This window comes from Acomys minous (genome assembly GCF_964271855.1).
Source record: "Acomys minous genome assembly, chromosome: 18".
Classification (NCBI taxonomy): domain Eukaryota; kingdom Metazoa; phylum Chordata; class Mammalia; order Rodentia; family Muridae; genus Acomys; species Acomys minous.
In genome coordinates this window covers 44933720-44949494 of record NC_140501.1, presented here as the reverse complement: position 1 = coordinate 44949494, position 15775 = coordinate 44933720, and the positions used below count along the sequence as shown (strand labels likewise).

At 47.7% G+C, this 15775-nt stretch overlaps 1 protein-coding gene across 4 annotated transcripts in view; it reads right to left on the bottom strand.

Annotated features, from left to right (window-relative positions):
• Window positions 1-15032, bottom strand: part of LRCH1 (leucine rich repeats and calponin homology domain containing 1) — a 181462-nt gene extending 166430 nt beyond the window's left edge. For 2 of the 4 annotated variants that reach the window (XM_084766977.1, XM_084766978.1), the window contains exon 1: window positions 14531-15030. In XM_084766977.1, coding sequence (XP_084623103.1) covers window positions 14531-14789 — 259 coding nt within the window. In that variant the 5' untranslated portion in view covers window positions 14790-15030. Of the gene's footprint in view, window positions 1-14530 lie in introns of all 4 variants that reach the window. The other 2 variants (XM_084766976.1, XM_084766979.1) reach the window with 2 other exon arrangements.
• Window positions 15033-15775: the final 743 nt, after the last annotated feature.

Here is a 15775-nt window from a genome sequence, read left to right as displayed (position 1 = left end):
GCTTAGGCCCACTGACCAAGGAGCCCAGCAAGGGGAGGAGACAGAGACCCTACAGCACAAACCGGGGATGGCTGGAGAAAAAAAGAGCCACTTTCCAGAGGCAGGAACCTGCTTTACAGGTCGAAGGCCATGTCTCGGGACTCAGGGTATCGCTTCTAAATGTGGCTACGAGACCCAGAAGAAATAATGAGTCAGTAAGTGTATGTCAGGCAAACATGTGGACCAGAGCTCACCCCTCAGAACCACATAAAAAGCCAGGGGCCAGTTTATCACCCTAGTGTTCAGGAGGGTGGAGACAGGAGGAAACTTGGAGTTCACTGGCTATATAGTCTAGCCTAACTGTTGAGCTCCAAGACAGAAAGAGAACATGCCTTAAAAAAAAAAAAAAAAAAGATGACAACAGGTCCTGAGGAAGCACACTCAAGGTTGACATCTGTCCTCCATACAGGCATGCACACCTGCACACACATGGACACACAAACACACACACTTCCCCCCCCCCTTTCTCTTTCATATATATTTATACCCAAGAAAAAAGAGCCACAGTGGCGCACACCTGCAATCCCAGCCCTCAGGGAGCCAGAGGCAGGCAGATGGATCTCTGTGAGTTTGAGGCCAGCCTGGTCTACAAAGCGAGTCCAGGATAGCCAAGGCTATACAGAGAAACCCTGTCTTAAAAAAAAATAAGGAATTCACCATTAACACAAAAACTTGCATCTGAGTTAAGAGAACTAAAAAAATCAGCCAGGCGTGGTGGCACACGGCTTTAATCCCAGCACTCGGGAGGCAGAGGTGGGCGGATCGCTGTGAGTTCGAGGCCAGCCTGGTCTACAAAGTGAGTCCAGGACAGCCAAGGCTAACACAGAGAGACCCTGTCTCGAAAAACCAAAAAAAATAAAATAAAATAAAAAATTAAAAAATCACTGTTTTCACAGGGAACCTGGAGGAGCAGAGTCTAAATCACAAAGGTTGCTACGAAAAGAACATGGTGGCCTACAGTTTGTGAACCAGGGCTGCCCAAAACAAGACTGCTAAGTGCTTGAAATCCCATTCACAAGGGGCCCATGCGAGTCCCGCAAACCACAGGCCGTAAAACCCTGAACTGACATGCTTATTATTAATCCATAACTACTGTTGGTCTCGTGTCATTCTCCCAGCTTTGGGCCAGATGTCACTCGAGATTTCTGAGCACTTCCAGATCGCTATGGGGCCTGTCACAAGGTTAGTCTAGCCAAGTATGAACTGAGACCTTCACAGAGGGGCAGAAGGCTGCCCTCCGTCCCGTGTGGCCTCCCGATCCCGCAGCAACAGCAATTTAACGCAGGGGCTAAGTTAGCTCAGGCACCCACCACTTTTGCTACGTGACCCTGGCCAAATGAGAGAATCCTCTGGGACCCACTGTCCTCAGCGTTAATGACAGACATGAAGGGGTTTCTAGGTGTGTACACAACCTCTTCAGAAGAAGAGAGAAAGGTGTGGCCAGGGCGACTAAGCCCCACCCCTGCTTAAAGCAAGCAGTTGACAAAGAACACATATTGACACAGTATCTGGCATCACCACAGTTCAGGATAACCACTCTCAGAACAGCTCTAGTAGGTGATATTAGCCCAGACTCAGAGGTAAAAAAAAGCGATGGTCAGGATTTATCTGGCCAAGGAGACAAAGCTTTCAGCATTAAAGACCTTGACTCAAGTCTTAGAAACTAAAGAAAATCAACCACTGAGCTCTCCTGACGGTAGCCCCTCTAGCTAAGGGCTTAACATCTTTATCAGCAAGTTAACACTTGTTACTAAGAATACTTAAATATGTAAAGTACTTGCAAATGCATGACTTCTTTAATCTTCACCAGAGTCTATGAAAAAGACAAAAAATACATTTCTTTTTAATATATATAATAAAACATTAAAAATAAAATAAAATATTTTTAAAAATCCATCCCTCCCTATATATACTAGGTATCCAAAACTATTGATTAGGGCTGGGGAGATGGTTTAGTTGGTAAAGTGCCAAGCATGCAACCAGGAAGACCTGAGGATCCCTGGCACCAGGATAAAAGCAGAGAACCAAAGCTTCTGGTCCTATTGCAAATGCTGGGGAAGACAGATCCCTGAAGCTGCCTGTAGCCTAACCCTGAGTGTGATGTTTTTCATTTGCAAGTCCTTTATAATAAAGTTTTAGGGCTGGAGAGATGGCCCAGCAGTTAGGAGCACTTTGTTTTTACAAAGGACCAAAGTTCAATTCCCAGTACCCACAAAGTAGCTCATGACCATCCGTAACTCCAATTCCAGTGAATCTGACACCCTCTTCTAGCAAGGTACACATATGTTGCACAGACACATGGGGACAAAACACTCAAACACATAAGACTTTTAAATCTAGAAAAGAAAATTTTAAATTAAAAAAAAAAGAATATTTTAATAAATTGTTTAGTAAGACTGAAGACACCCAATATAGACCTCTGGCACATGCGCACACACACCATAAACCGACTAGTTTTTATTTATTCATTTCTTTTATTAATATATATTCACTGTACAAAATATTGAGCATCACCACATTATCATATATGTACATTATGTGCTTGATCTTGTTTAAACCCCTATTTTCCTCTGCTGGTCCTTGACCCTCACTCCGGCTCCCTCCCCTTTCTCAAACAGGCCCCCCTACTCTGAAATCCTTTTTTTTTTAAGCCTAGATTCTGGATATGAGAAAAAAACAAGCAATATCATCTGTTTTAGACTGATTTATTTTGCTAAACGTGATCTCCAGTTCCATCCATTTTCTTGCACATGACATTTGTTCTTGGTGGCTGAGCATGGCAGCACTGTGCCGATCTGTCATGTTTTTTAATCTATCAGTTGGACATCTAGGCTGATTCGGAACTTGGCTATCATGAACAGTACTGCAATAGGCACAGGTGCGCAGGTGTCTCTGCTGTACACTGGCGTGAACTCCTTGAAGTGTAAATCCGAGAGCGGTGCAGGTGGATCCAAGCTAGTTCCACTTCATGGGTTTTTTTTTTTTAACGTTATTTTTATATAGCACATGTGTATGTGGCTGTGCCTGAGTATACATATGTGTACCACATGCATGCAGGAGCCTACAGAGATCAGAAGAGGAGTTGGATACCCTGGGACTGAAATTACAGACAGCTGTGAGCCACCATGGAATGCTGGGAACCAAACCCATGTCTTCTGCAGGAGCAGTAAGTGCTCTTAACCACTGAGCCATCTCCCCAGGTCCCTATTCCTTAGTGTGTGTGTGTGTGTGTGTGTGTGTGTGTGGTGTGTGTGGTGTGTGTGTGTGTGTGTGTGTGTGTGTGTGTGTGTGTTTTGTTGTTGTTTTGTTTTGTTTTGGAACCTCCACAATAATTTCCATAGTGGCTACAGTTAATTTACATTCCCACCACCAGTGAATGAATAAGGGTTCCCTTCCTCTCCCCGCTCTCCCCGCCACCCCAAGCTAGACAAGAATTTGCTGTTTGACTTCTCTTTAGCTAAAGGGTCTCATTATATACTTGGGCTGGCCTGAGCCATGCAATGTAGCCCAAGCTAGGCTCCAACTCCTGAGTGCTGAAATTACAGGCATGCGGCACCACACCCAGATTTATTTACCAGTTAAGAACGACACCCTACCCAACTTATTCTAACGTAAGATCTAAAAATCAGACACGAGTCTCCACAAGCACATTTTGTTTACCAGTTTCTTCATCTGCTACTTGATTCAATAAAATGTTCATCCACCTCTTCCAGAACAGAATCGCTTATGAGTCATTTGACGTACAGATGTATGTATGAAGCTGGGGCGGGGGGAGGGGCAGGCAGGGACAACAGGACAGAACAGACGGCAGAGCGACCTCATGGGAGATCCAGGATAACAGATGAAAGTGCAGAGTCTAAGTCAGATAAGCACTGGAGTTTTCTCTCACTGTTCCGGTTCTGGGCCTGTAAGGAACACACACACATACACATACACATACACACACACACACACACACACACACACACACACACACACACACAATCAGGAAGGTCCCCGTCTAGCCTCTCTCATGAGCCAGTGCAGGAGGAAGGACCATAAACCTGGGGAAAGCAGAGCACTTCCCCCCCCCCCTTTTTTTTTTCTGGGAGGGAAACAGTCCAAGGTCCATGGTGGGTGTTGAAAACCCAGCCAGTACTCAACTCTGTAGATAGACTGTTCTTCCTGTCAACGCATGCCTATGCTAAAGTGTAATTTCCAACCGCGGCACAGTGGGACATAAAAGTCAGTAACTAATAGGGGCTAGAGAGGCGGTTCCACAGTTAAGAGCACTTGCTATTCTTGCAGAGGGCCCAAAGTTGGTCCCCAGCTCCCACATCAGGCTCACGACCTCTTGTAACAATGCCTTCTTCTGGCCTCCTTGGGCACTTGAACTTACATGCACTTACCCAAACACAGACACAAATACACATAATTAGGAATAAGACAATTATTTTTAAAAAAACAAACAATAACTAATAAAATCAAAACACCGTAACAAATGGGGTCTTTCTTTTTATGGGGTATGTACAAACGTTCTGTGCGCGTGTGTATGTGTGTGCTTGCACATGCTGAGGCCAGAGGACAACCTCTGCTCCATCTCCCCTCCCCCCTTTTAAAGACACACTCGTTGGCCTAGAACTCACCACATAGGCTGGTCTGGCTGGCCAGAGAGCTCGGGGACCCAACTGTCTTTGCCTCCCCAGAGCTGGGATTGAGAACACCACCCTACCTGGCTCTTTATAACCTAAGATCTAGGAGTCGGACCTGAGTCTTGATGAGCACCTTACCAAAAGACGTAGCTTCCGCCTCATTCCTTCAGGCAATGTCTCTCTACCTCAACACACACACACCACACACACACACACACACACACACACACACACACACACACAGAATGCAATATCCTCTATACTATACTCACCTTTCTAATGCTGATATAAGATGACACAATGCCCACATCTGACGGACAAAGTGAGCAGAGTGAGGAAGGTCCCTGCCGTGAGTCGCACTGCTACACTGGGGGGGGGGGGCACCTGAACACAAGACTGCTATACTGTATCAGCTGATTAGATCATCAAAAAGACTCCTAGGTGAGTAACATGGGTAGCATACAGAGCATAGAAACATTAGGCACATCCCAGCCAGGATGAAGTAGAAGGGGGCTTCATCGCATCATAGCACCCAGAACAGCACACAACTTAAAACGTATGGCTCTGTTTACTTCTAGAATTTTCCATTTGATACTCAGGACAACAGCTGACCACAAGTAACAAGAACCATGGAAGTCAAGTCACTGTGAGGCAAGGCTACTAGACACAAAGAAGAAAATAATGAAGTACAAAAAAGCACAAGGAAACAGCACAAATAGCTCTAGTCTGAGATGCTGAAGACGAGACTGTCAGGAAGGCAGCTTGCTGTGGACAGGCCGGTGACTGCATAGAGTATGAACTGGATATGCAGAATTCCGAGGCGCAGTGTAGAGTGGGGACATGTGACCGAAGATGCAGAAAAGCCAAGATGAACACGGTCTAGAAGAGGCAAGACAGGCCATCTATTGACAGTCCAACTACAAATTGTCACTGTTGCCTGCAGAGCTCAAGCGGGTTAAATCAGAAGTAAGCTAGACCGCTGCCCCAGGTCAGGAATACTGAAGCCGCATGACACACCATACCAGACAAACGCCAAAAACACGTCAGAGTTATCAATGGAGCACATGACATAGCGAATGCAGAGTGCCCAGGGATCTGCCATCAAATGCAAGGCCACTCAGGAAGCTGGAGAGTTTAAAAAGCGGGCACAGGAGGCCAGAGCTCTTCGAGCGGCTCCCGCCCCATTCATAGCATGCTCTCTGGTGGGGCCCATGCAGCAGGTAGGGGGGGTGGGGGCAGGGATCTGGGGGAGAAGGAAGAGCCCTCCTTCCAATGGACCAAGTGCAGTGTGTTGGCTTCAAGTCAAGCAAGCTCACCTGCCCATGCCAAAATCACAGTGATAGCAAAGCAATTAATTTCTACTTAAAGGGGAAAAAAAGTGGGAAACGGAAAGCAGAGGGAACACTGTTGAAGGCCGCATAGAAAGTCCAAGGCTATATAGAAAGTTCTAGGCTGGCCCAAGCTAAGTAAGAAGGCCCTGTCTTAAGAAAGAAAGGAAGAGGCCGGGCATGGTGGCACCCGCCTTTAATCTCAGCACTCGGGAGGCAGGGGCAGGCAGATCACTGTGAGTTAGTTCGAGGACAGCCTGGTCTACAAAGTGAGTCCAGGACAGCCAGGGCTACATAGAGAAACCCTGTCTCAAGAAAAAAAAAAGAAAAAAGAAAAAAAGAAAAGAAAAAGAAAGACAGAAAGAAGGGAAAGAAAGATGGAAGAAAGGGACAGAGGGAGGGAGGGAGGGAGGGAGAAAAAATTTTGCTATGAAAATCAACACTGTTATTCTGATTTCTTTTGTCTTTGCGCCCCTCCTCCACCCCAGGTCGATTCCTTCCTTATTTTAACCAGTTTAGGAGTACACAGCTGAGGCAAACAGCAAACGCACAGAACTCTATTCAAAACTGCATTTCCCGGCTCAGTAGTTAGGAACACTTGTTCTTGCAGAGGACCCATGAGCCCATGAGAATTCATTTCCCAGAATCCATATGGAGGCTCACGATCATCTCTAACGACGGTTCTAAGATCCAACCCCCCCCCTCCCCACTTCCTGACCTCCACGGGCACCAGGCGCACACGTGGTGCACAGGCATATATCCAGGCAAAAGACTCACATGTGTACAAAATACAGAAAATAATTACAACACATTTCCCTTCTCTACAGATACTGAGACATGCAAAAGCAAGAAGTCCAGTGCTCATAACTATCCACTTTCTGTTCACGTACACCATCTCACTTTCTTCTCCAATACCTCATGGTTTCCAGGCACACTCTCTCTCACTCCAGTGTGCAGAAGCAGGCCCCTGCACACTTGAAATAAGAGGAAGAACAGCACAGCTGTGCTTCCTGCTTTGGTCTACTCTGATAGACCCAGTTTTCCTAAACTAAGTCTGACTTCTAGTTTTCTTTTCTTTCTTGCAGTCTGTTTTTGTTTGGTTGTTTTTATTTTGCTGAACAATTCTCACCGCTTTAAAAAAAAAATCATAGGAAAGTTCTGGCACAAAAATAAACTTTGGAAGCGGGGGCCTGGTGCCGCACGCCTTTAATTCCAGCACCAGGGAAGCAGAGGCAGGTGGATCTCTGAGTTCGAGGCCAGCCTGGTGTACAAAGAGTCCAGGACAACCAGGACTACTGTACAGAGAAACCTTGTCTCGGAAAAAAAAAAAAAAAACAAGGAAAAAAAAGAACTTTGGAGTTGAGGAGATGGCTCAGTCAGTAAAGTGCCTGTCATGCAAGCGTGAGGACAGGAGCTCGGATCCCCAATACCTACTCACCCACTTAAAAGCCTGGCACAATAAGGTGGAGATGGGAGTCAGATTCCTGCAGCTCATTGGCCACTGGATGAGCTCAGGCTCAGTGAGAGACCCTGCCTGGAAAGGTAAAGAGCTACAGAGGAAAACACAGCAGCAGCAGCCTCTGGCCTCCACGTGCATGCACATGCACACACATACATGCACGCACGCACGCACACATGCATGCACACATGAACACACACACTAAACAGCTTTTATGCAATGCAACAGTAGTAACTGAGAGAAGCTAGGCTTCCCACAAGCTGTGCTATCTCACTAAACAAAGTACTCAAGCTATGGAAATATAGTTAGGTTTTACAACTTACAGACTTAAATTCTTGTTTCTGTGTTTTTCAGACAGGGCCTCATTCCAGGGCCTAGGCTGGCCCTGAACCCCTGATAACAGATGTGTGAGACCAGTCAGCTATTAAAACTTTTATAATCTATAATAACTCTATAACTCAGCCAGGGCAGTTAACACAGACTCACTCAAAACCCAACAACTGACATGATCAGGGAGAGCTCGTCAGGTGCCTACCCCAAGGCTAACGTCTCTCTAAAAATTAAATACAATTTTCCAAATGTGTGAACAGCTCGAGTGTTGGTTCCTGACTGATGCCTTCGTAACCACTTCTGCCATTTAATTCACTGAATCTCGGCAGAGGCACATGGGGGGTGGGGGAGTGGACAAAAGAAATAGGAACAGGAAGTAAACATTGCTCCAGCTCAGGCTTACCTAAGGATTTTATATAAAAGACTCTTGATAGATATGGGGGGAAAAGGAATGGGGATAGAAAGGACTAGAGGGGGGCGTGGGGGTGACACAAGACAGTTTTAACTGAGTTAAGGACAGAGAGGCCTCAGAAAGGAAAAGAAACGAACTCCAAAAGGCATCTATACAGCCATTAAATACAGAATGACTCACCAGCAATGTAGAAAACTTTGCAACTTAGAAAAAGTCTAAGTCAACATTTAAAATTAAAAGTGTTCAGTGGCTGGACATGAAGCAAATTTTGGCCTAAGAAGAACCCACAAAAACTGAAATGTTACCAGGACTCACGGAATCACCGAAAAGACTCAGTTCCAAATGAGATCAACAGCTTTGGACTGCTCTCTGATAGAGAACTAGATTCCCAGTCTGTATTTGTTTGTTATTATTTTGGAAGCATGTGTACGCTGCTGGCTTTTCAATAAATCAATCTAACATGCACACTGGTAGGAACCACTGGGCCACACCACACCATGCCACAGGAGAACAGCGCATCTGGGCCACGCCACAAGGGAACAGCGCATCTGGGTCACGCCATACCACGCCATAGGGGACAGTACATCTGGGCCACGCCACGCCACGCCACAGGGGAACAGTGCATCTGGGCCACACCACGCCACACCACAGGGGACAGCGCATCTGGGCCATGCCACACCATGCCACACTACGCCACAGGGGACAGCACATCTGGACATGATTCAGATCCCCCAAGTGTCCTGAATCACAGTGCTTTAATAGCTCCAAGAGCAGAAGTGCTCTGTGCCTTGACAGGGAAGAAATTAATCATCAGCAGAAGAAAATATGAAAAAGAAGGGAACGGGTAGAGCTAGTGGTTCCTGAATAGACATATAGTCAAACTACATACAATGAGCAAACATTACGATGACTACATGAGCACAGGGGAGTATTAAACATGGACAACTTAACAGTGGCTGTTAGCCACTGATCAACGCTAATTAAATTCAGGGGTCACCCACAAGAAGTCACGGAATCAAAAGGGGGGCTCACTGGGAAGAGGGGGCTCAGGCAGAGGGACAAGGAGAAAGTAATGGGGTGAACCTAAAAACATTATACACATGTATAAAATTCCCTAAAAACTATTAAAAATAAAAAATGTAAGTGACTAAAAGATGTCATCGATAACCAACAAATCTATTCAGTGGCAGAAAAGCAACTTATAACTAGATACATCCATGGAAGAACACAAATGTTTGTTTGTTTTTGTAGGTAGTGGTGGGGTGTTGGAGGGGGAGATAGGGTTTTTCTCTGTAGCTCTGGCTTTCCTGCGAGTCACATGTGACCTGGCCTAGTGGCATATGCGTATGCGTACCCAGAAGGGAAGGCAGAGGCCAGTGGATCTGAGTTTGAGGCCAGCCTGGTCTACAGAATGAGTTCCAGGACAGCCAGGGCCACATAGACAAATCCTGCCTTTAAAAACCAAAAGAGAAGAAAAAGAAAAGGTGGTTTCAAATGCTTCACTGTGTGTGTGTGTGTGTGTGAGAGAGAGAGAGAGAGAGAGAGAGAGAGAGAGAGAGAGAGAGAGAGAGAGAGAGAGAGAGAGAGAGAGAGAGAGAGAGAGAAGTCTTCAGGGCCCAAGTTACTACGGAACAGAGCATGTTATCAAAACCAGATTTCATTATCAAGTTCTCTGTGGATTCCAAGGAGCTAAAATACACTCATATCAAGCACTCTGTGGCTACGGGGTGGGGGTGGGGTAGGGGACGTCACTCAGCTGCAGATAAGCTTGCCCCCAGGTCTAAAGCCTTCATAGATGCTGAAGCAGGGTCAGGCAGGTGAGAATGACAGCCCGACCCCCTCAAACAACAGATAGATCATAAGAGCCCTAGGCTCTGTCGCCTACCCTGTAAGGTAGGATGGGGTGAGAGGACAGACACACCAGGGGACAGGCCTAAGTACCCTCTCTTCTTTTAATGACAGGTTCTCCCTCCCCATCCTGGATTCATCTTTCCAACCACAGAATGCATGTGGTCATGTCTACCCACATCCACCCTGCAAGGCCCTGCAGGACACTCCACCTCTACCACAGAAGCCTTTCCTACTCTGAAGGCTGCACACAGGGCCTGGTACTGTCTGGACACTCACTCACCCTGTAGAGCTCGGGGGCTTCCTGAACCTTCTATACTTGTCTTTTCATGCCTTACACTCTGCAGCTCCACTCCCCTCACTCAAACACAAAAACACACATTGCGGGGAAGGATGGGGGGCAGTGGAGGGGGAGGGGTGCAGGGGGGAGGGGTAACAGGGTCGCACAATGGGTAGAGCACTTGCCTAGAAGGCCCCAGGCCCTGAATCATTCAACCTAGTGTCTCAAATGTGCTGGAAGTACTCTAGCACCTAGTGACAGGCCAAGCCCTTGTTTTTACTTTCAGTTTTGAGATAAGCTCTTCCTAAATTCCCCTGGACTGGCTCTGAACACACTCTGTAGTCAGGCAAGCCTTGAAGCTGTGATTCACCTGTCTCAGTCCTGAGTAGCTGGGATCACAGGCCTGTTCCATCAGGTCCAGCCTCAGTAAGTATTTATGCCACATGGCCAGACAAGCTGTCCATTTCCCATCCTGTCTTGGGAAGACACTGAGAATGACACATTCCGCCACCCAGTTACAATACTGACCTTGTTTGGGTTTTTTTGTTTGGTTTTTTTTTTTTTTTTTTTTTTTGGTTTTTGAGACAGGGTCTCTCTGTGTTGGCCTTGGCTGTCCTGGACTCACTTTGTAGACCAGGCTGGCCTCGAACTCACAGCGAATTTTTTTTTTTTTAAGGCATGGTCTCACGTAGCTCAGACGGACCTCAAGCTCACTATATATTGATGGATGACCCTAAACTCCTAACCTTCCTGAACCCTTCAAATGCTGGGATTACAGGCACGCGCCACCAGGCCTGGTTTAACCAATACCAATTTCCAAAGTCCTGCACAAGGGTTTTATCTTTTTATTGTCTAGAGCCTTATGCACCAGCCACTCATAGGTGTCTTTTCTTTTCAACGCACTTTACTGAGTCATACAAACACCCTTTTGATCTCCTCCATCTAATCTGACACTAGAAGGAATGGGCGTGCTTCTCTGACACGCCTTTGTATATTTCTTCTCCTCAATGCAGTTCTGTGCTTCCGTTCATACTTATAATGGGTCATTATGTACTCGTTATGAGCAACCTCAAGGCCATGTGGACCAGCCCATGTGTTTAGAAAACAGAGATATTGCATGCATCCAAAAAATCCCTCTTACTCATCTTGAAAGATAAACTGTTTTGTTTTGTTTAATCTCCTTCCTCAAACCAGAGTGGAAACTTCATAGGGATGGGTAAAGGGGTGAATAGCTATGGAATGCACCCCCAAATTCTACCCCTCTCCACTATCGCCCTCAACAGGAACACTAGAGAGCCTTAAGGATTCAAATCCCTGGTCCGTGTCTCGGTAAGGGTGTGGTTCTGAGCGGGCTGCCTGGCTTCTCTCCAGGTTGCTCTACCTGGTAATGAATCTCCAGCTGCGCTCCTGAAACAAAGCACTTCACAGTTAGCCAAGTAGGTACCATGCCCACATCAGTTCGAATCCGGGCTAGGGCAGTAACACCTGCATCCCTGTCCCTGTCCACTTCTCAAAAAGCACACTTGCAGACTGCCTGCCACAGCACACCAAATCCTGTTTCCATTGAAACTGAGGTGAATGAACAGTCTCAAAGCAAGCGCGGAGGCTTTTTGTTCCTTTTGGTTTGGTTTTGGGTTTGGTTTTGTTTGTTTTGTAGGATTGAAGTGCACGCATTTGGGTGACAAGGGCCTAGACCTCTACTGAGCAGCTCAGGGCCACTCATCTGTGACTTTTACATCTCTGCTCAGTTGTGCCACGTTGCCCAAGCGTGAGGTGCTGTCCGCCACTGGAAAAGCTACTTTCTACAAGACACAAAACAAACGGCCTGTGACACATAACAGAGAAAAAAGGCTTTCTCTAATCCCCACTACCTAGAAAAAATTTATGGAAAGGTCTTAAAGGCCGTCACATGCCACCCTTAGATATTCTGCGGGAGCCCAGGAGAAACCACTATCTGTCTGAGATTTATTACTCCCAAACACTCGTCAACTCCCTGAACTCCTCGAGTGCAGGAAATGTCAACACCACCCACTGAATGTCCTCACGTTGCTTTGTTACTCTAACAAGTCATGCCCAATTAAATATACCCTATGAGGGGCTTGGGGGCGTGCAAACAGGAGGAGTGAACGAGTCAGGGCCTCACCCTGTAACCCAGGCTGGCCTAGAATTCACTAGTAAGTCCAGATGGGCCTCCAAGTGCTAGGACCACAGGTACAGGCCTCACGTCCAGGCCTAAGTATTTCTGGAGAACAGAGAGGAATGGTGTGTTTACGCTCACCTTTTGACCCGAGTCAAAGAAAGCAATCCTTAGTTTAATCTTACATAAAGCAACTGACTCTTTGGCTACCTTCCCACACACCCCCCTTTATTATATTGTTTTAAGTAGCTACATCTTTGTGTACAGGCAGGGCTTCAAACTGTGATCCACCTGTTTCTATCCTGAGTATCTGGAATTCTTTTGCCTCTTCTACCCCCAAAATAATATTGTAAATATAAACAAATAAAATTAAGAAACCTCTTGATTTTAACTAGTTAGGAACCTTAGGGGCAATAAATATATGTCAAAGTCCTGATTAAACACCTGCAACAGCCACCTTACACAACCAGAAAGAACAGGAAAGACCTTCTATAAGCTCATGGGGGCTGTCACTGAAAGATGGACATGGACACACATACACACACACACACTTTTAAAGCAATGGTATTCTCAAAAGAAACACCAACCTAACACACATGCCATCTTTACCCGTCAGCAATTACTCAAGTGTTGGATAAACCTAAGCCTTCTACTGAAGTGCACAAACGTTAGTATTGCAAGTGCTGGCTCTACTTTCTGCAGTTCACAACTATTCTAACTATGGAAGAAAGGAGAGTGCAGGGTGACTTTTTTTTTTTTTTTTTTTTTTTGAGGTTAATGATTCTGGCGACTCTGAGAATAACGTCTATTTGAGAAGCTATAACTATGAGGTCCTATCAAGAGAGCCTCTCCAGCTGTTAAAAAGTAAGTTCTGGAATTTCCCCCCTCCGCTTGCCCATTCCAAATAATCCTTAAATCCAAATATCACCGTTTAGTGAATGAACCCCAGAGAAGTGCTTCTGGCCTCCAATGAGTTCAGAACTGCATCTAAATCTTCCGTTGGCCCTCCTGATAAATAAATGTTCATGGAATTAACGGGAAAACCTAGCCTGCTCTGAAAGCCACAGCTGGTTCCCCGGCCCCGCCCCCTCGTCTTCCTTTATAAAGGAAGCTGACATAGTGGAGCAATCCAGAGCCCTAGAGACCTGATGCACGTCCGAAGAGGCAATGACAGTTGTGAAGTCTAAGCTGTGGCTCAAAAATGGGGCACCCAGGGCCCGGGAAACGCTAGTTGCTCACCCAGGTACAACCCGTCCCGCAAGGAACGAAAGAAACTGGATGATCAGAAATCAAGTCAGATCTGCAAACGGGTCTCAAGGCCCCAAGCCTCTTCCACCACCCTCCTTCCTGTTTATGGATCCGCTCCCACAACTCCGACAACCAAAGGGAAAGCAGATATCTCCCAAATATGTCAACACATGACACAACTTGAAGAAGCCGGCTGCTCTTTGGCGCGAGTTACAACTTGCCTGGCTCGCACTGGCAAACAGGCTTACTTTAATTACTTTTCATTTACTTACTACTACACTCTTCCCTTCCATGGTTCCCCGCCGCCCGCCCCCCCGCAAAGGCCGGGTTAGTGAGAACCGTGGAGCCTGGTGGAGGGAACCGAAATGTGTGGGCGGAGAGCCAGCCACCAGGCTCAGCTCGCACAGGCGCAGAACCAAGGCTGGCACCGCCTCTCCGGCTTCAGCAAGCCACGGTCGCGCGGCGCGCTAGCCGGGGCCGCGACACTACGCGGAGAGAACAAGAGTGGCTTGAGGGCCGGCCACCTTTGTCTGGGCTTCCCCACCCACCAGGACGCACAATGTTTCCACGGAGAGGTCTGTGACCCAGTTCATGTTCAGGACTTGCTCGAGGTCGCCTGTGATCTCCCACTTCCCCGCGCGCCAGGCACCGCTCCTGGGCGCATCTCTGCGCTCCTGCACCACCGTCACGGGTCCCCTTATAACCACCATGCGCGTAGCAGAACCCACTCCAGCCGAGCCAGTCTAACAGCACACTCGGGCCCGGCGGGAAGATAGAACAGCCGCGCACACGCGTGGGCAGCCCCGGCCCTGTCTCACCTGCCTGAACCGTGTCCGAGAGGTCGTGCCCTGGGGCTGCAGTCCTGGGAAACTCCTTCAGCTTCCTGGCGCTCAGGTTCAAGCCCCCAGAGTTGGCCGCTTCCTCCAGCGCGCGCTCCAGACCACGGTTCAAGGGCAGGTTGAAGCCCGCGCCGCCGGTGCCTCCGTGATGCTGGTGGTGCTGGTGGAGATGCGGGTGCAGGGCGGTTACCGAGAGGGCGGGCGCGAAAGCTTGGGGTTCGCTTCCCGGCGTCGCCATCTTCTCCCGGTCTCCCGCCCCGCCGCTCCTGCGTGGGGGGGTCACAGGTTTCCCCGGTGGCCCCGAGTCCCGCTGCGCTTCCTCGCAAGCCGCCGGACGGCGGGAGGGGCGGCGGGCTGCGCAGAGCTGGAGGCGGCGGCTCAATCGCTACGGTTTCCAGCCCGGGAAGCTGAGGGCTGCGGCGACGGCGGCGGCGCGCATGTGTCTGCTCGCTCCCGCGCCCGCGCCTCCGCCCGCCGCCCCGCCTCCGCGGCTTCTCCCCGCTCCTCCCCTGACGCTGGCTAGAACTGGCTGCGCGTCGTGTGACTTTCACTAAGGTCTGGACCTTTCGGGGTTTTCACTTCTGTGGGCCTGGGGGGCAGAAGGGGAGCGGTGGTTGTTGTTTGTTTTTGTTTGTGCAAGCCGTTTGGGAAAACCACGGCAAGAGATAAGATTTGCAATACAAGGTCAAAGGAAGGAGAGTAGGTCTGGCTGACTGACCCAAAGTTCCCCCCAAAAAGGCAGTGGGGCTTGTTTTGTTTTGTTTTTCTTATCTTTCTTTTTTTTTTTTTTTTTAACTGTGAGTTTAACCTCACTGACGCCCCTTGGCATTTAGGTGCTTACCACACAAATTCTCTCATTGAATCCAGGAAGTCTGTGAGTGGAAAAATTGCTTCCTTCAATTGACAGAGGAAGTTAAACTGAGCGGGAGATCACCCCTGCAAAAGTGGAATGGAATTCGAACCCGCAGCCCACAATCACCAAGATTTTGCGCCTTCACTGCAGACCACAGGGACCAGACTTCAGAGAAAATAGACAAATCTAGAAGAAAGTCTTTGATGATAGAATACATTGTCATATGAGGGAGAAGACTGCTTGAGCCTCAAATTAGGTAGTACCCCAAGAGTTAGAAACCAATGACCCTCTGATTCAAAAGTTCACATTATTTTGGTTTGGTTTGGTTTGGTTTGGTTTAGGTTTTTTGAGACGGGGTTTCTCTGTGTTAT